At 30.9% G+C, this 17179-nt stretch overlaps 2 protein-coding genes across 2 annotated transcripts; both read left to right on the top strand.

Annotated features, from left to right (window-relative positions):
- Window positions 1-3252: 3252 nt before the first annotated feature.
- On the top strand, window positions 3253-4882 carry LOC111017149 (benzyl alcohol O-benzoyltransferase). The gene has a single exon (XM_022292830.2). It carries the CDS (start codon window positions 3393-3395, stop codon window positions 4767-4769), a length of 1377 nt encoding a protein of 458 aa, XP_022148522.1. The 5' UTR covers window positions 3253-3392; the 3' UTR covers window positions 4770-4882.
- Window positions 4883-13962: 9080 nt separating this feature from the next.
- LOC111017243 (benzyl alcohol O-benzoyltransferase) lies at window positions 13963-15553 on the top strand. Its single transcript, XM_022292941.2, has 2 exons — window positions 13963-14493; window positions 14570-15553. Exons 1-2 carry the CDS (start codon window positions 14044-14046, stop codon window positions 15512-15514), a joined length of 1395 nt encoding a protein of 464 aa, XP_022148633.1. The 5' UTR covers window positions 13963-14043; the 3' UTR covers window positions 15515-15553.
- The last annotated feature ends 1626 nt before the right edge of the window (window positions 15554-17179 follow it).

The raw sequence follows: 17179 nt of genomic DNA, 5'->3' as shown, positions 1-17179 counted from the left end.
TGTTATGTTTATTAATTTCATAAGCAAATACCTCTAATGTTTATTAATTTCTTATTTTTGTGTCGGGTCAATTTTTTAAACACGAAAAGGTAGACATAGACAGAGTAAAAAAAATCATATGTAGTGATTATAATGAAAGTTTCCTATTATATAACATAGTTATTTGTAATATTTAGTTTGTTTTTATCCACGTATCTAACAAAATTACTTAATGTTTATTCATGTAGTCTCCTTAAGAATTAGGTTAGCCCATGTAGTCTAATAAGCTAACATATACGAGAGACATAAATTTTAAATAAATTAATATAAAATTAAAAAAATTACATAAATCTCTTATATATTTCAAAATATGTCATCTGTTTTTAAAAAATTTTCAAATATAGCACAAATTTTCACTTATATCAGTAGTATATCTGATAGTAGTATATCGGATGTATGTCATATGCATATTGCACAAATACTCATATCAGTATTATATCATATATATATTACATACATATTGCAAGTATATTAAACACTCATATTATTAGTATATCAGATATATATTACATACATGTATCCATAGTCAAATATATTACAGATATATTATAGATATATTACAAATGTAAATAATTTGGGTAAAGTTGTCATTTTAAAATTAGACCTTCGTTTTATTTTATTTTATTTTTATTATTATTATTTTTTTGAAGTGCTATATTTGAAAAAAATAAATGTGTGATTGCTATTTTGCTAATTTTATTAGATGTTTTTACCATATTTGCAACTGCTAAAACGATATTGATATCTTTCACTTGGTATATGCAAAGGTTGACTCTCGATATCATAGTATAGTCAAGATGTGTAAGCGGAACCGGATCAATAATTTATACATAACAAATTTTTTAAGATCATAATCTCATATTACAAATTATTTCAAAATCTTGAATTTTTTAATGATAAATTGATCATGTCATACATACGTTAGATCTTGTTCAATATGTCATATAGTTAAACGTTTATGGACTAATGTAATATTTTTTCTTTTTTCTTTTCTTTTTTTTCTGAAATATATCTATCGTGAGTTGAGTTTGACATGATAATAATATTTTAAATATTTGTAAGAAATAAAAAAAAAACAAACGAACAAATAAAAGAATGAATAATTCAAATTCCATATGTACCTTAAAAAAGATTAGGACAAAAAATTGTCAAAAATTTCGTAAGATTTAATGGAATTTTAAGATGAATTTACCAATTTAACTTTATCATATTTGAACTTTTTATTAATAAATTATGGTTTGAAATATTGTGTTAGTAAACTTTTTATTATATTTTCATTTCTAACAAACATACAAATTAAAAATATATATATAATTATTTTTCTTCCAGGCCTTTCTTATTAAAAAAAATGTAAAATCAATTTCTAATATTTCAAATCACAAGATGTAAAATAATTTCTTCAATTTTAATAACCTTAGACAGTGGTGTTGGATTCCCAACCTATTTATGGCAAACATGTTTGTTCGACGGTGGAAGGAGAGACGAGAGATATAGAAAGGAGAAGAGGGAAGAGAGAGTTAAGGACTCATTTGGTAACATGAGAAATAAGAAACACAATTAATTACAAAATGCTTAAAAAATCTTAATAGAATTGAAAACAAAAATGCTATTAAACAGATTCAAAAGATCTCTCAAGATAAAAGAATAAGAAACATTGATTTAACCGAAATATATAAAACAAAAGTTAACAAAATAATATGTCATGTTGTTTAACTCTCACCACACAAATGCTGTCATCTCGACAACCTTTCCATTTGTGTCGTTAGTGGCGCACTTAGGTTGGCTGTTTAACTGTCTAATATGCCGTCATCTCAGTTCTGAGAGTATTTGTTCTTGAATTTGGATCCAATTCTTCTTAAGTTTTTAAATCTTTCGAAAATTTGCTAGATTTTAGAGGGTCTTCAAGTCTTATGATTTTTTAAGTCTTCTAACATGTTCGAAAGTCGTTCTTGTGGTCTTCAAAGAGTGTGAGTGTTCAATTTATTAGGAGGTTCTCCTAGGTTCCGGTGAAAATATTACTCCCCACAACTGAGGGTTGACCTAACCCCTTTAGTTATAGAGTGTTCCATAAGTCTTATGTGGGCTCGAACTCAGTTGGACTTGTGCTAATTTAAGTTTAAAGCTTGTCCTCCACTATTAAATTTTTTGACAAGAGAAAAATGTTAAAATTTATGAGTTATCAATTTTTTTTTTTAATGGGGTGAGGACAAGATTTGATCATCACTCTTAAGGAGACAAACAGTTTTCCTTTTATTTAGTAAGTTCAGGAAAATCGTGTCGGGTAGATGTGACTAGTTTGAAAAGACTATAATATTATTTTTATTGTTTTTTAGAAAACTACAATATTAATATTTAATAATTACTAAAATAGTTTGAAAAATATCATCATTCGTTAAAATAAAAAAAAAAGGTAATATAATCATACTTGCCTAATTTTTTTTATTAATTTAACCACGGTTTTATGAAGTAAATAATATTTTCAGAAAAACTAATAACAGACAAGCTTATTTTCTTTATAAAGAAAAAAAGCCCCTCAAAACAAATAATAGTTACTCTCTACCATTACCTAATTAATACTCTTATAAGTTTAAAAAACTTAAAATATTTTAAATCGTTCACTTGCAATTTGAATGTTCATTGACTATTTCATGAGAAATCTTCCGTAAACTTCAGAAGAAACACCTATGAAATTTCTAATCTTGCCTTTACAAATAAAACGTTGACTCTATTCATGAAATACTGAAAATTACACAACATTATTTATGTGGTGTGTTTGAAACTCAATGTATAAATCTCGATAAATTTCAAATGAATTTCATTATTTGTTATCATGACCATTCAAAATCTTACCTTATTTCCAATAGCCATAAAAAAAGTTTCTATTTTTTAGAATTTCATAAAACTTCAAATTAAATTACTTATTTAAACTCGTTATATTTTAATTTTAATTAATAAATTTAGAATAAAGAACTAAATTAGTAAACTTTATATATTCTTTTCCATTCCCACCTAACATCGGAGCAAATAAATTTAATCATTTCGAGTAAGGAAAGATACTTTTAAATTGTTTGTTAGGAAATGTGTGAATGGAAATGGCAAATGACCCACCACACATGGAAACAAAAGTCTTTGTCTTTCAAAGTTAAATGAAAAGTCTGTTAGTAATGGACAGAATAAAGAAACTGCCACTGCAACTTCTGCTCATTTGCTCAAATAATTTCCCAATGTAAACAGTAAACTTGCCATTTCTTTTCCCATGGACCATCTCTCTATAAATTCCTCTCCTTCCATCCCCCAAACACTCACACTCACACCCAATTCTCCCTTTTATAATCTCTCTCCTTATTGCACACATGGCTGCCCCTCTTGTCTTCCAATTACGTAGGTGCCAACCGGAACTGGTTGCTCCTGCGAAGCCTACACCTCATGAGTTTAAGCAACTTTCTGATATCGATGACCAAGAGGGTCTTAGGTTTCAGATTCCAGTGATACAGTTCTATCGATATGATCCGCGCATGGAGGGGAGAGATCCTGCGAAGGTGATAAAAGAGGCGATTGCGAAGGCGTTGGTCTTTTACTACCCTTTTGCGGGTAGGTTGAGGGAAGGGCCTGGGCGGAAGTTGTTTGTGGAGTGCACAGGAGAAGGGGTTTTGTTTATTGAAGCGAATGCTGATGTGAGTTTGGAGCAGTTTGGTGATGCTCTTCAGCCTCCGTTCCCGTGCTTGGATGAGCTTCTTTATGATGTGCCGAACTCTGGTGGGGTTCTTGACTGTCCGTTGTTGCTTATTCAGGTGACACGACTCAAGTGCGGTGGTTTCATCTTTGCTCTCCGTTTGAATCATACGATGAGTGATGCTGCTGGTCTTGTTCAATTTATGATGGCTGTTGGAGAGATGGCACGTGGCGCCCGTGCTCCGTCTGTTCTTCCAGTGTGGCAAAGGGCTCTCTTGAATGCGAGGGACCCACCGAAAGTGACTTGCCACCACCGTGAGTATGATGAAGTTGCTGACACCAAAGGCACCATTATCCCACTCGACGACATGGCTCATCGGTCTTTCTTCTTTGGCCCAGCTGAGATATCTGCCATTCGAAAAACCTTACCTGCCCACCTTCGCAACTGCTCCTCCTTCGAGGTCCTCACAGCTTGCCTCTGGCGCTTTCGCACCATATCCCTTCAGCCCGATCCGGAGGAGGAAGTGCGAGTACTCTGCATCGTGAACTCCCGCTCCAAGTTCAATCCTCCGTTGCCATCAGGGTATTACGGCAACGCATTTGCTTTCCCAGTGGCGCTCACTACCGCTGGCAAGCTTTGCCTTAATCCATTAGGCTATGCTCTGGAACTTGTCCAAAAGGCCAAGGCTGACGTGACGGAGGACTATATGAAGTCTGTAGCGGATCTTATGGTAATCAAAGGGCGGCCTCATTTCACCGTGGTCAGATCATACCTTGTGTCGGACGTGACAAGAGCCGGGTTTGGGGAGGTGGACTTCGGGTGGGGGAAGGCTGCATACGGCGGACCGGCCAAGGGTGGCGTCGGCGCAATCCCCGGCGTGGCGAGCTTTTACATACCATTCAAGAACAAGAAGGGAGAGGAGGGAATTCTGGTGCCTCTGTGCTTGCCGGCTCCTGCCATGGAAATATTTGTGGGAGAACTTGACGCCTTGTTGAAGGCAAAAGAACCCATTGGAGTTCAAAACCAGAAGCCATCGTTCATTCCGTCTGCTCTGTGATCACCATCAAAAACTCATATAGTAGCCAAAGAAATAATTATTATGAGAAAGTTTGATATGTCCTGCATTGTATTTTGAAAGTTTGTAATTTATACATTTTTGGGGTTAATTAATTTGGAGCATATAGTACAACTCATTCGAATATAATTACGGCTTAACCATAATTGGTATATAGTTTCAAAGTTATCCATCAATCTATATGTTGTATTAAAAAAGAAATCATTCCAGTAGGATAGAAAATGAATAATTATTATTTTACTTTTAACTTCTAGATAAGACCTGTAATTATCAAGAATTTGGTTCCACGATTGTCAAACTCAAAAAAAGGACTACTTTATACTTTTAATTAAAGTTGCATTTGGCAGTTTCGTAGCTATTATACTAATAATGTCAATATTGCTTTATTTAATTTTCTGTTTTGAATTCTCATATATAATAACAATATCAGAAGTTACATACCTATTTCTTCAGTAGTTCACGGAGATTCTCCCATATGAAATTCTTGATTAAAAAGTCTACATGGTTCCAATTTTTATTTTATTTTCAATTTATGAAATCAGTTGTGGGTATTTAAGGAATTGTTGAAAAGTCAATTTCTTTTATTTTATACTTTTGTTTTTAAGAAGCGAGTTACTCACTAATAATTTATTCAACAATATTATCCATCGGCACATATATCTTTGAGTTGACCCCTACGAAAAATTTGATAAGTTTTTAATTTTTTGAAAAATTAAAAAGCATATATATCTTCTGTATTTATTTTTCTATTATTTGTAGAAAAATTAATGGTGCTTAGTATTTTTCTAATTTCTTTGTTATCTAGTAGAATAACCGAGGTTAAAAATTTAACTCGGTAGCACTTGTGCAAATAGAATCCTTAATTGAACAGGTTTGTGCGCCGAAGCGAGCACACATAGCTCAGTTTTAATTGGCATTTGGTTGTGAGTTCGATCTCTCATCCTCACATGTTGTATAAAGAAAAATTGAAGAGGATTGGCAATGTAGGACAGAGACTAGTTGAACTAGTAATCGCTAGTTAATACGTTATTCTTTTTGCTATATTGTTCTTTTTCTTTTTCTTTTTTTTTCCCTTTTGAATCGTTCTTTTTCCTATATTCAAGATTAAAGAAATAAATTTTTGGTCCCCTAAGGACTAACTTACCTGTCTAAGCATTGCTTTGGCAAATTTGAGTTTTCAAAACTTGACATTGTTCCTATTAAACATGGAAAAACTACACATTAACTTAAAAGTTGATGGTTAGGTGAATTTAATTCACTTGTCGGATATCTTAATATGGCAACCTAAAGATTCAAACACGGGACCTTCTAATACCATATTAAACATAAATAAATTATCAATAAACCTAAAAATTTAAGCTAATAGATTAGGTAGTTTTTTTAGTACAATATGTGGGGATAGAAACTCTAATTTATAATTTCTTGATTGGAGATATATATCAATTATCACTTAACTATGTTAGCTCTGTAATAGATTAGGTAAATTTAATTCACTTATTTGATATCTTAACATTTATGGTTGTAAGTTTGAAAAAAAAAATCTCAATTTTGACCCTACTATCAATTTTGTGTAGCTTAGTGCTGGCCATTCAAACAGTGGGAACATGGCTTTGTCAATGATGCAAATAATCTCGTGATCCTCGTCGTCTATTGGTCCCACAAATTGCCACTATCATGTGTATTCTTATCTTCATAATTAATATTTACTTATTATACATATATATATATATATATTGGTCCACCCTGGTCGCTGTCATGCGTTGGAGAGAGTTTATTCAAATTATTAACGTTAATGGAAATGACAAAGTTTCAATTTTATAGAAAAATTAACGACGAGAGAAATTTTAAGATAGAAGAAAGGAGAAAACTGAGAGTGAGTTAAAAAGTACCAAGTATTTTTCTCCAACATTGATACCATAGAGGACGTCGACCTTGCAACATTTCGAGTGGTGTTTCGACATGATCTTGTTCAACATTTAATATCATAATTATGTGTAATTATGTGTATTTGCTAAACAATTGGCATTAATGAATTTTAAATTTTTTTAAGACGTTGCAAATAATGGAAGAAAAATTATCTACAATTCGATTTATAAATCTCTAATCATCTGAGCTAGTTTTAAGTTAATAAATTTTAATTTATTGATATCCAAAAACCTTATGAAAAAAGAGCGAGAGGAGAGAGAAATTTGGTATCTCATTACATAAAGTCTCCTTTTTTTTTCTTCTAATCTCATTACATAAAGTCAATGTCAAATTCTTTGGTTTTGTATGATAACAATATTAGAAGTTTCATAGTTATTTCATCATTAATTTAATCAATCTCAAAGTATGGTTTAATTTGTAAATTGCTCTTAAATTAAAATTTGGTTAGCTAGTGTGCATTGTAGTGTACTATTTGCTAAAATTTAGCCATATGATCACATCGATCATTTTCCATTAGGATCATATGGCCTTTTGTCCTCTAATCACTTGCTATCATCTAATTTTAAAAAATGTCATCTCGTAAATGTCTTTTAGGACATCAATACTGCGAGTTACATCACTCTTATGCACTACTCATCGGTATAATATTAATGTGCTACTCATCACTATAATAGTCTAAAAGCTTTATATATATATATATCAAGTTGAGACACTTTGATTGGGCACCATTTAAAAATACATGATTGAAATATTAAACGTTGTTATGCAAGGTTCACATCTGGCGCTATTTGAATTTCTTATATATATATTTGAGTTGAGACACTTTGATTGTGCACCATTTAAAAATACATGGTTGAAATATTAGGGGCCGTTATGCAAAGTTCACGTCTGCTATTTAATTTCTTGTTTAATTAGGAGTTATCTGTTTCGTAATTAATAATCTAAAATTTTATTTGACATGAATTTTGGATACTCGGACATATGAAAATTTTTAAACATTCTAGTATGAGACCCGAAAATCTAATTTTAATAATGAGGGAAAGTACGAGAAATAGAGTAAGTCTATTTATATTCGATCTTTAATTAGTGACGAAAAATTTTAAATTAGTTGATAATTTTTTTTCCTAGTAGATAAGGTTGAGTGGAGGTAGTAAAAGAAAAAACAAAAGATTTACTGAAGATGTGGGTAGTTGAACGTGAAAGTTAGGGTCATTTTGTAATGTTATTGTTTGTTGTTCTCATTTGTCATTTTTTTAACAAACTTATTTGCATGGGGTTTCTAAAATTTGAGAAATTTTTTTTTTTTAAATAACAAATTTTTTTAAAACTAAAAAAAAATTAATTTTGTTTTCTCCTTTTTTTCCCTTTTTTTTTCTATTTTTAGGGACGTCTTTTGTATAAATAGTATATATTGATATTTATATACTAAAACATACATTCAGGTGTAAGCATGTTCTTGTGTTCCATATCTCTCTTTGCAGCCACGGTTTAGTTCTCACTCAATACATTAATCTTTTTATATTTAAAAATATTTTGAAAGCTATTATATTTTATTAAACAAAAAAAATATTTTTTTTTATTTTTTAAATTAAAAATATTTTGAAAATTTATTCTTTATTTAAAGCTAATAATTTATACCTTTATATCAAATAAATTTAATGGTAAACTTTTGCACTTCCTTTAGGGTAAGTAAATTTTTCCCAATGTTTTTCAAAAGGTCAAGAAAAGTCTACTTTTTTCGACGGTGTTTAAAAAACGTCGAGCACACTCTAGTTTTCCCAACTTATTTTAAAAACATCGGGAGAAAATTGGCAACTTCAAGTGCAACTATAGTTCTCTCGACGGTTTTTAAAAAACATCGGGAGAACTAGACCTATTTTGACGTTTTTTAAAAACGTAGGGAGAACTAGACATATCCTGATGATTTATAGTTCATCAGGAAATAGATCTTTGCTCGACAACTTTTTGTGCATCGAGAAAAACGTCTGGAGAAAATTGGCAACTTCACACGCAACTATATTTTCTACCGACGGTTTTAAAAAAAACGTCAGGAGAACACTCTACTTCTCCCTTGTTTTAAAAACGCCGGGAGAAAATTGGCAACTTCAAACACAACTACATTTCTCTCGACGGTTTTTAAAAAACGTCGGGATAACTAGACCTATCCCGACGATTTATAGTTCATCAAGAAATAGATTTTTGCTCAACGACTTTTTGTGCGGGAAAAAATGTCAGGAGAAAATTGACAACTTCATGCACAACTATATTTTCTCTCTAAGGTTTTTAAAAATGAGTATTATGGACTAAAATTTACTCGTATGATCCCAATATGTTGTACTGAAAAAAAGTGTACTATGTCTAAAATTTACCTATATGATCATATCAATCATTTTCCATTACGAGCATATGGTCTTTCCTCCTCTAATCACTTGCCATTATCTGATTAATACAAAGTTTCATCCGGTAAATGTCTTTTAGGACATCAATAATACAAGTCACATCACCTTTTTGTCCCAAAAGTCCCATGCAGTTGAGTTGAGACATTTTAATTGAGCACCATTTAAAAATATGTGGTTGAAATATTAAGGGTCGATATGCAAGGTTCACGTCTGTTATTTGAATTTCTTGTTTAATTAGGAGCGGTTTGTTTCATAAGAATCTAAGATTTTTATGTTTGTTTGACAGAATTGTTGAATACTCAAACATATGAAGATGTGGAAGCATTCTAGGGTGAAATTCAAAATATAACCACCAAACTTAATTTTAATAAAGAGTGAATACGAGAAATAGTCAAAACAAACATAACTCGATAATTGACATATATCTCCAATTAAAAAATTGTGAATTCGACCTCATCCACGCATGTTGTACTAAAAAAAGAAGAAGAAGAATACAAGAAATTGAATTTAATCCCGTAAACAGTACTAGCCAGCCTATATACTATTAAACAATATTAATTTTTCTTTTGGAATATTTTTTCTTTTGTTTCTTTTTTACTTTTTAGATGTTACTTCTAATCAATCATATCTCAGTCTATTCGAGACTTTTTGCTCCTGATCGAGTGGTTAAGGAAATTTTCAAGCCTATTTATATTCGCTCTTTAATTAGTGATAAAAAATTTTAAATTAGTTGATAATTTTTTCTCTCTTTCTAGTAGGTAAGGTTGGAGTGTAGGTAGTGAAAGAAAAAAACAGAAATTTTCACGGGAGATGTGGGTAGTTCATGGCTCGTTTGGTAACGTTTCCAATTTTCTTAAGAAATTTTAAGCATTTTCGAACTAAATATGTTTTTTGTTTCTCATTTTTGAAAACATTCACAAAATTATATAGAAATTTTGGAAACGACAAAAGATATCACTTGAATTCTTTGGCATTGGAGTCATGCAATTCATTTTTTTCGTTAAAAATGAAGAAACAAAAACAAGAAATAGAAACTTTACCAAACGAGTTTTAAATGTGGGCAAGTTAGGATTGTTGAGAAACGTTCTTATATTTTTAGTTCTCGTTTTTCATTTTTTTTTCGAGAAACAGACTTAATTTTGTAACTCATACTATTTCTTGTGATTTTGAGAAATGTTTCCTTAAAAGAGTCAAATTTTAAAAGCTACAAAAACTACTTTTCCATTTCCTTTTGTTTTTCTTTTTGGTGTTCATGGACATCTTTTGCATAAACGGTATATATTGAGATTTATATATTAAAACTTACATTCAGATGTAAGTATTTCCTTGTGTTCTCCCACCCTCCGGTTGTACTAAAAATTTATATTTTCTTAAACAAAAGATATATATCATATTTATTAAATTAAAAATATTTTGAATACCTATTCTTTATTTAAGCTATTGAATAATTTATACTTTTATATTAAATAAATTTATATTGTACTATTTTCTCTAATGAATAATATTCTTCGAAATATTATTATCTCTACACAATTTTATTTCAACTAAAAATAAAATAAAATAAGAGTCAACCTAAGTTAAGTCATATATCTTTGGTAAAAGAAGTTGTGGGTTCAAATCTCTGCCCCACAAGTTGTTGTACTAAAAAAACTTAAAAACAATAAACAAGAAAGAATTATCATATATGTTTTATTTTTATTTTATTTTATTTTTGCAAGAAACAAGAAACAGAAATTGTTACCCAATGTATTCTTATTACTACTTCTAAAAAAATTAGAAACAACAAATAGAAAACGAGAACTTTGTTTGGTAATGTTTCCAATTTTTTTTTTGTTTCCCCTCTTTTTTTGACAAAGAAAAACATAATTGTATTTGGTAACTATTTCATGTTATTTATTTAATTTTTGTTGAAAAGAGAGGAAAATTTTATTTTGTTGGAAATCTGAACTAGAAAAAAAAAATTATTTCCAAAATTTCTATACAATTTTTTGAACGTCTAAAAAATTGAGAAATCAGAAACATAAATAGTTCTTAAATGCTTAGAGTTCTTAGGGCCCAGATGATTAACCTCTCTTTTTGGTTTTTGATTTTTGGTTTTCTTATTTTTTATTTATAGTTTTCTGTTTTTAATAAACAAAAATCATATATATGTTTGGTCACTGATTTTGTTTTTTTCCTAAAAAAACAGAAAACCAAATATTAGAAAACCAAAATAAAATATGTTTGATAACCATTTTTGGTTTTCTATTTTTAAAAAGTTAGAAAATTGGAAATATATATTAGAGAGAAGATTCAATCTAGAGTAGAGATGACAATAATGTGGGGTGGAATTGAAGATGTGCTCAAAATTTATAGTCCACCATCTCCACCTCGTTCTTCAGTTCGGGAATCCAGAACCATTTTAAATAATCGTTATTTTGGGACAGGGATATTTGCTGGAAAAATTACTGGTTTTGTAATTAATTTTAATTATTTTTAGAATTTTATAAAAAGTGTAATAAATATATATGAACTATTTTTAGAATTATTATTTACTATTATAAATAATTAGTTTTAAAAAAATATTTAATATTTTATTCACAATTTAGTAAATATGTTAATAAAAAAATATATTAATTATTAAAAAATAGAATCGGAACGGGTTTGGGACATGAATTTCCTATTCATCGAGCAAGGACCCGACCCTAGAGAATTTTTGTCATCCCTAATGTAGAGACACAAAATACAAGTTTAGACGGATGAAAATAAATTTTTTAAAGATAAATTTTGGGGAGAAAAATAAAATTAGTGAAAGAAAATTTAAAGACAAAACGAGAAAAATTTTAAAGAAAAAAAATTAAAGTTGAGAGGAAAAGATACGTTAAAGAAAAAAAAAGAAATTAGAAAGAAAAAGAAAAATGGTAGTGAGAAAAAATTTAAAGATAAAAACAATATTCGAAATATACTTTTTAGAGAAAATGAATAAATAAAAAGATAAATAAAAATTATAGTGAAAGAGAATTGAACCAGAAATAAGATATAACTTTCAAAGGAAAAATGGATTAAGAAGAAAAAAGTTTTAAGAAACAAAACTGTAGAAGGAGAAAAAGTTGGAGAAAAATATTAACTTTTTAGAGAAAGATGAGAATAATCTGTTAAATAGATCACAATGAAAATTTTGGAGAAAGAGAAATAATAATAAATATTTAAAATATAAAAATTTTTAGTGGGAGAAAAATAAATTTTGTAGAGAGAAATTTAGGATAAAAAATCTAGAGCAAGAAATATTTGTTAGAAATAAACATGAGAAAGAAAAAAAAGTTGAGTACGGTAAGAAAAAATTAAATTTTGAAAAATAGAAATCAGTTTTTGAAAAATACTTCTTTCTTTTTTTTGAAATTTACATAAGATTTCAAAATGGTTCTTGAAAAACCAAAAATTGAATTAATTACCAAACAATCCCCTTTTTAAAGTACTAAAAACCAAAAATCAAAAACAAAAAAGAAAAAAACGGCCACTTAATAATTGAAAACAAGAAACCAAAAACATTGCTCAACTGGCTCTAGAAAATAAAAAATCCCAAAAGAGTATGGTGAAGTTAAAATCCAAAAATAACTAACAAATAAGTCGATTCAATCAACTAGAACCATATATTTGTTGGGAAAATAATCGAGAATTATCCTAACAATATCTAACTAAATCTTCTCCTTAGAGCTCGAAGTAGGTTACAAATAAGTAATAATAAAAGGAAATACAAGATATGATAGAAATCTATTAACCCAGTTTTAACACTAGCATTTATATAGGTTTGGTCCAAACTTTGAGACTACATATAGTCTGATCTGTAACCGCAGGTTCTACTATATGACGTGAAGATTATAATATAACAATAGCTACTCAAGATTTATACGAGAATGAAATGCTGATAAAGCTCTACACCCTTCTCATTTCTCAAGCCTCTCACTTCCTATATTTTTCTTTTTGTAAATAAACCTCCATGATTTTATAGAAACCTGCCGTATATGGTTCCGTTTCTTTTTTTTTTTAAGTGACTTGCAATAACGTCTGTCCTCGATCGAGTGGCTTGCTCAGCTTTATATATATATATATATTTATTTATTTATAAAACCAAAAAAAAAAATCAATTAATTTGGTTTGGACAAATTTTGTGGGTTTTGATCATTAGTTTGGTGATCTTTTTAATTTACTAATTAGGTCCATCACCGTTGATTTTATAGTAGACCTAAATTGAACCACATACATCCCAAGTAAATAGATTAGAAATTCATATAGTGGAGTAAGAAACTACCAAAGTCACTATTAAAATTGATTGATAATAGACTTAGACATGATATTCTCAGTGAGTTGACAGAAATTTATAATAAGACATAGATCATCTAAGAGAGAAAAAATTAATATTTTCTATCTTATTAAACATTTGGAGTAATTTGACATTTTCATCCCCGCATAATTTTATCCCTAAATTTATATTAATTCACTAAATCCCATGTCATATATGTAAATTTATCATTTAACTTATTTTAACATCACTAATTCTAACTTAAATTTTTTAAATAATCAGACTAAAGTGAAAATACAATCAAACATTAAAGAATAAAAAATATATATTTCACGTTTAAAAAAATAATTAATAAAACGTGTTGAATAAGATAATCGAGATTGATTATTGACAATTATTTAATTGAGAAAAGACAACATATTATATGATTGTTGTTACCAAAATGTGTGAAGTGTGCACAATTAATAAATAACCCACCATCTTCAAAAAAAAAATAATAAATAAATAACCTACCAACATAAACCAAAGTCTTTTAGTGGGTTGTTAATTAGTTGTTAGCAATAAACCCCACTTCACACACCTTTCCCTCTCTATAAATCAAGCATGTAGCTTTCCTCCCCACATCCACAAAGAACACAAATATTTATTTCTAATGGCTACCCTATTCACTCCCGCTATCGTCTTTAAAGTACGAAGGTGCCAACCCGAGCTAGTTGTTCCAGTGAAGCCTACACCCCATGAATTTAAGCAACTTTCTGACATTGATGACCAAGAAAGCCTTAGATTTCATATTCCAATAATACAATTCTATCAACATAATCCAAGCATGGAAGGGAAAGATCCAGCAAAAGTGATAAAGGAGGCAATTGCAGAGATGTTGGTGTTTTACTATCCTTTTGCAGGCAGGTTGAGGGAAGGACCTGGTCGAAAGTTGTTTGTGGAATGTACAGGTGAAGGGATTTTGTTCATTGAAGCTGATGCAGATGTGTCTCTAGAAGAGTTTGGTGATGCTCCTCATCCGCCATTTCCATGTTTGGAGGAGCTTCTCTATGACGTTCCAAGCTCGAGTGGGATTCTTAATTGTCCATTATTACTCATCCAGGTATGGCTAATTAATTATTCCATTAACATCATATATGTATATAGTGCATATAATTATGAATGATCTCATTATGCAGGTGACACGACTCAAATGCGGTGGTTTCATCTTTGCACTTCGTCTTAATCATACGATGAGTGATGCCTTTGGACTCGTCCAATTCATGACGGCTGTAGCTGAGATGGGTCGTGCTGAACGAGCTCCTTCTGTCCTTCCAGTGTGGCAAAGAGCCCTCTTAAACGCAAGGGACCCTCCAACTGTGACTTGCATCCACCATGAGTACGATGAAGTTGCCATCGTGAGAGGCACCATCATCTCATTCAACGACATGGTTCACCGCTCCTTCTTCTTCAACCCATCCAAAATATCTGTCATTCGTAAAACTTTGCCTGCTCACCTCCGCCATTGCTCCTTCTTCGAAGTCCTCACAGCCTACCTTTGGCGCCTTCGTACCATATCCCTTCCACCTGATCCAAAGGAGGAAATGCGACTTCTTTGCACCGTGAACTCTCGCTCCAAGTTCAACCCTCCTCTGCCATCGGGGTATTATGGCAATGCATTTACCTTCCCAGTGGCACTCACCACCGCTGCCAAGCTTTGCCACAACCCACTCGGCTATGCTGTGGGACTCGTACGAAAGGCAAAGGCAGAGGTGACAGAGGAGTACATAAAGTCTGTGGCAGATCTTATGGTGACCAAAGGGCGGCCTCATTTCAGTGTGGTCGGGTCATACCTTGTGTCGGACGTGACAAGAGCCGGGTTCGAGGAGGTGCACTTCGGGTGGGGGAAGGCTGTTTACGGCGGACCAGCGAAGGGAGGGGTCGGACCGATCCCCAATCTGGCAAGCTTTTATGTACCATTCAAGAACAGTAAAGGGGAGAAGGGGATTTTGGTGCCTCTGTGCTTGCCCACTCCAGCCATGGAAAGATTTGTTGCAGAACTTGATGCCTCGTTGAAAAAGATGGAACAAACTATTGAAGTTGAAAGCCATAAGCCACCATTATTCATTGCCTCTGCACTTTAAATACCAAGAAACCATGCAAATCCATCCAATATGACTCTGCAAATGAAAATATATATGTATATGTATAGATCTTAGAGTTGTAATTTGTTAATTTAATTTATGGTGTACAAGTTTAACACATATTCAATGGTGCATGAGAAATTATTTCTATTCTATTTTGGTTCCTTAATTTCGAAATATTTATTTTAGTGTCTCAACTATAATGGTTCAAATTCTTGTCATTTTATTTTTACAAATGGATAACATGTCTACAAATATATGTACAAACATGTTAAGATCCACATATAAAGAAGCTACATATAAGTTGGCTTTTGAGCGCGAAGTGTGTATCGTTCTATTTTAGCTAAAAGTCAAACCGAATCGAACCTATGCACACACTCGTACTACCGAGCCTTTCACATGGGACACGTCATTCCATTTAATCCTAGTGTAAGTTTCAAGTAGGCATAGGCTTAGAGATAGGTTAGAGGAAGACCTCCTAGGAAATTTTGAATTGTATGACCAATCCGCATCACAACTTATTCTCGATCTTATTTGGGTTTGTCAGTATCTAATTCCTCTCTTTTGCTATTCATAAGGATCGAACTACCTCTTCATCATTTGGAGGTGAATCATAAAACATTAAAAGCTATGATATCTTATAGACCTAACCTAAGTCACATCTCATCCTGGGCCGAAGACCAGCTAAACTAAGCAACTCAGAAAACCCATCCTTGTCTTGGAATGGCAAGGTTACAGTCTAAACCCATTCCTTAAATGGGCTTTTGGGACTCGCATCACTATAAAATATTGGTTCCAAGTCATTATTCAATTCATGGAACAAATTGATTTTTGGGCCAATTTGGGCTTTCAATTTGAAGTTTCCAAATTACATTTCCAATAAAATTGTTGGCATGGACCATAACTTGTTTCCATGAGCTAGTAAAATCCTAGTAGATTTGGGACCTTTTTAGATTCCATGATCTAATTCTAATTAATTAAACTCTTTTTTTTTTTTACTAAAGTTATTCCACTTGGAATCTATACTACACTTACAAAAAAAAATTTAGATTATATTTTCTCGTGATATAATCGTGACAGGTAAGTTGATCTTTCACGTATGATTCATAATTATAATAAAGAGTCACTTTACCTCTATAATTATAATTCACTCGTGCTAACTATTAGTGAATAATTATTTATTATATCCAACATTGCTAAATAAAATTAAATTAAAATTAAAAAAATTTGAACTAGCACTTAAAATAATCATCCATTTACTTTCTCTAAATGGAAAAAAAAATTATTTTCATCCTACAATGTCATAATTTCAACTCCTTATTTATTACTACTGAGTCATATCCTTAAAATGGTGGACACAAATTGCACACAATCGTGTTAGTGAAGAGTTATATCTATATAATATTTTGTTCTCTATTCCACTCTTTCGGAGTATGCTCAAAAATAGTAATTTTTATTGAATGAACTATTCTAATCATTTCCATCCAGGTAAACTTTATAACACGATCTTACCTACAAAAGTTCAAAATTCAATATTTCAAGAGCCTTGCCAAACTTAATCCAAAACATATATATATATATATATATATAAGTTTTGTGTACGACAAATATACCGGTGTGAGAAATTGAACTTTCAACTTGATGAGATATAATTTATATCTTATT

Source organism: Momordica charantia (assembly GCF_013281855.1).
Source record: "Momordica charantia cultivar OHB3-1 chromosome 2 unlocalized genomic scaffold, Mcharantia_2.0 BLBB01000002.1, whole genome shotgun sequence".
NCBI classification, from domain to species: Eukaryota; Viridiplantae; Streptophyta; class Magnoliopsida; order Cucurbitales; family Cucurbitaceae; genus Momordica; species Momordica charantia.
Note: the sequence above shows the minus strand (reverse complement) of the source record. Positions and strands in the feature narration are given on the sequence as shown.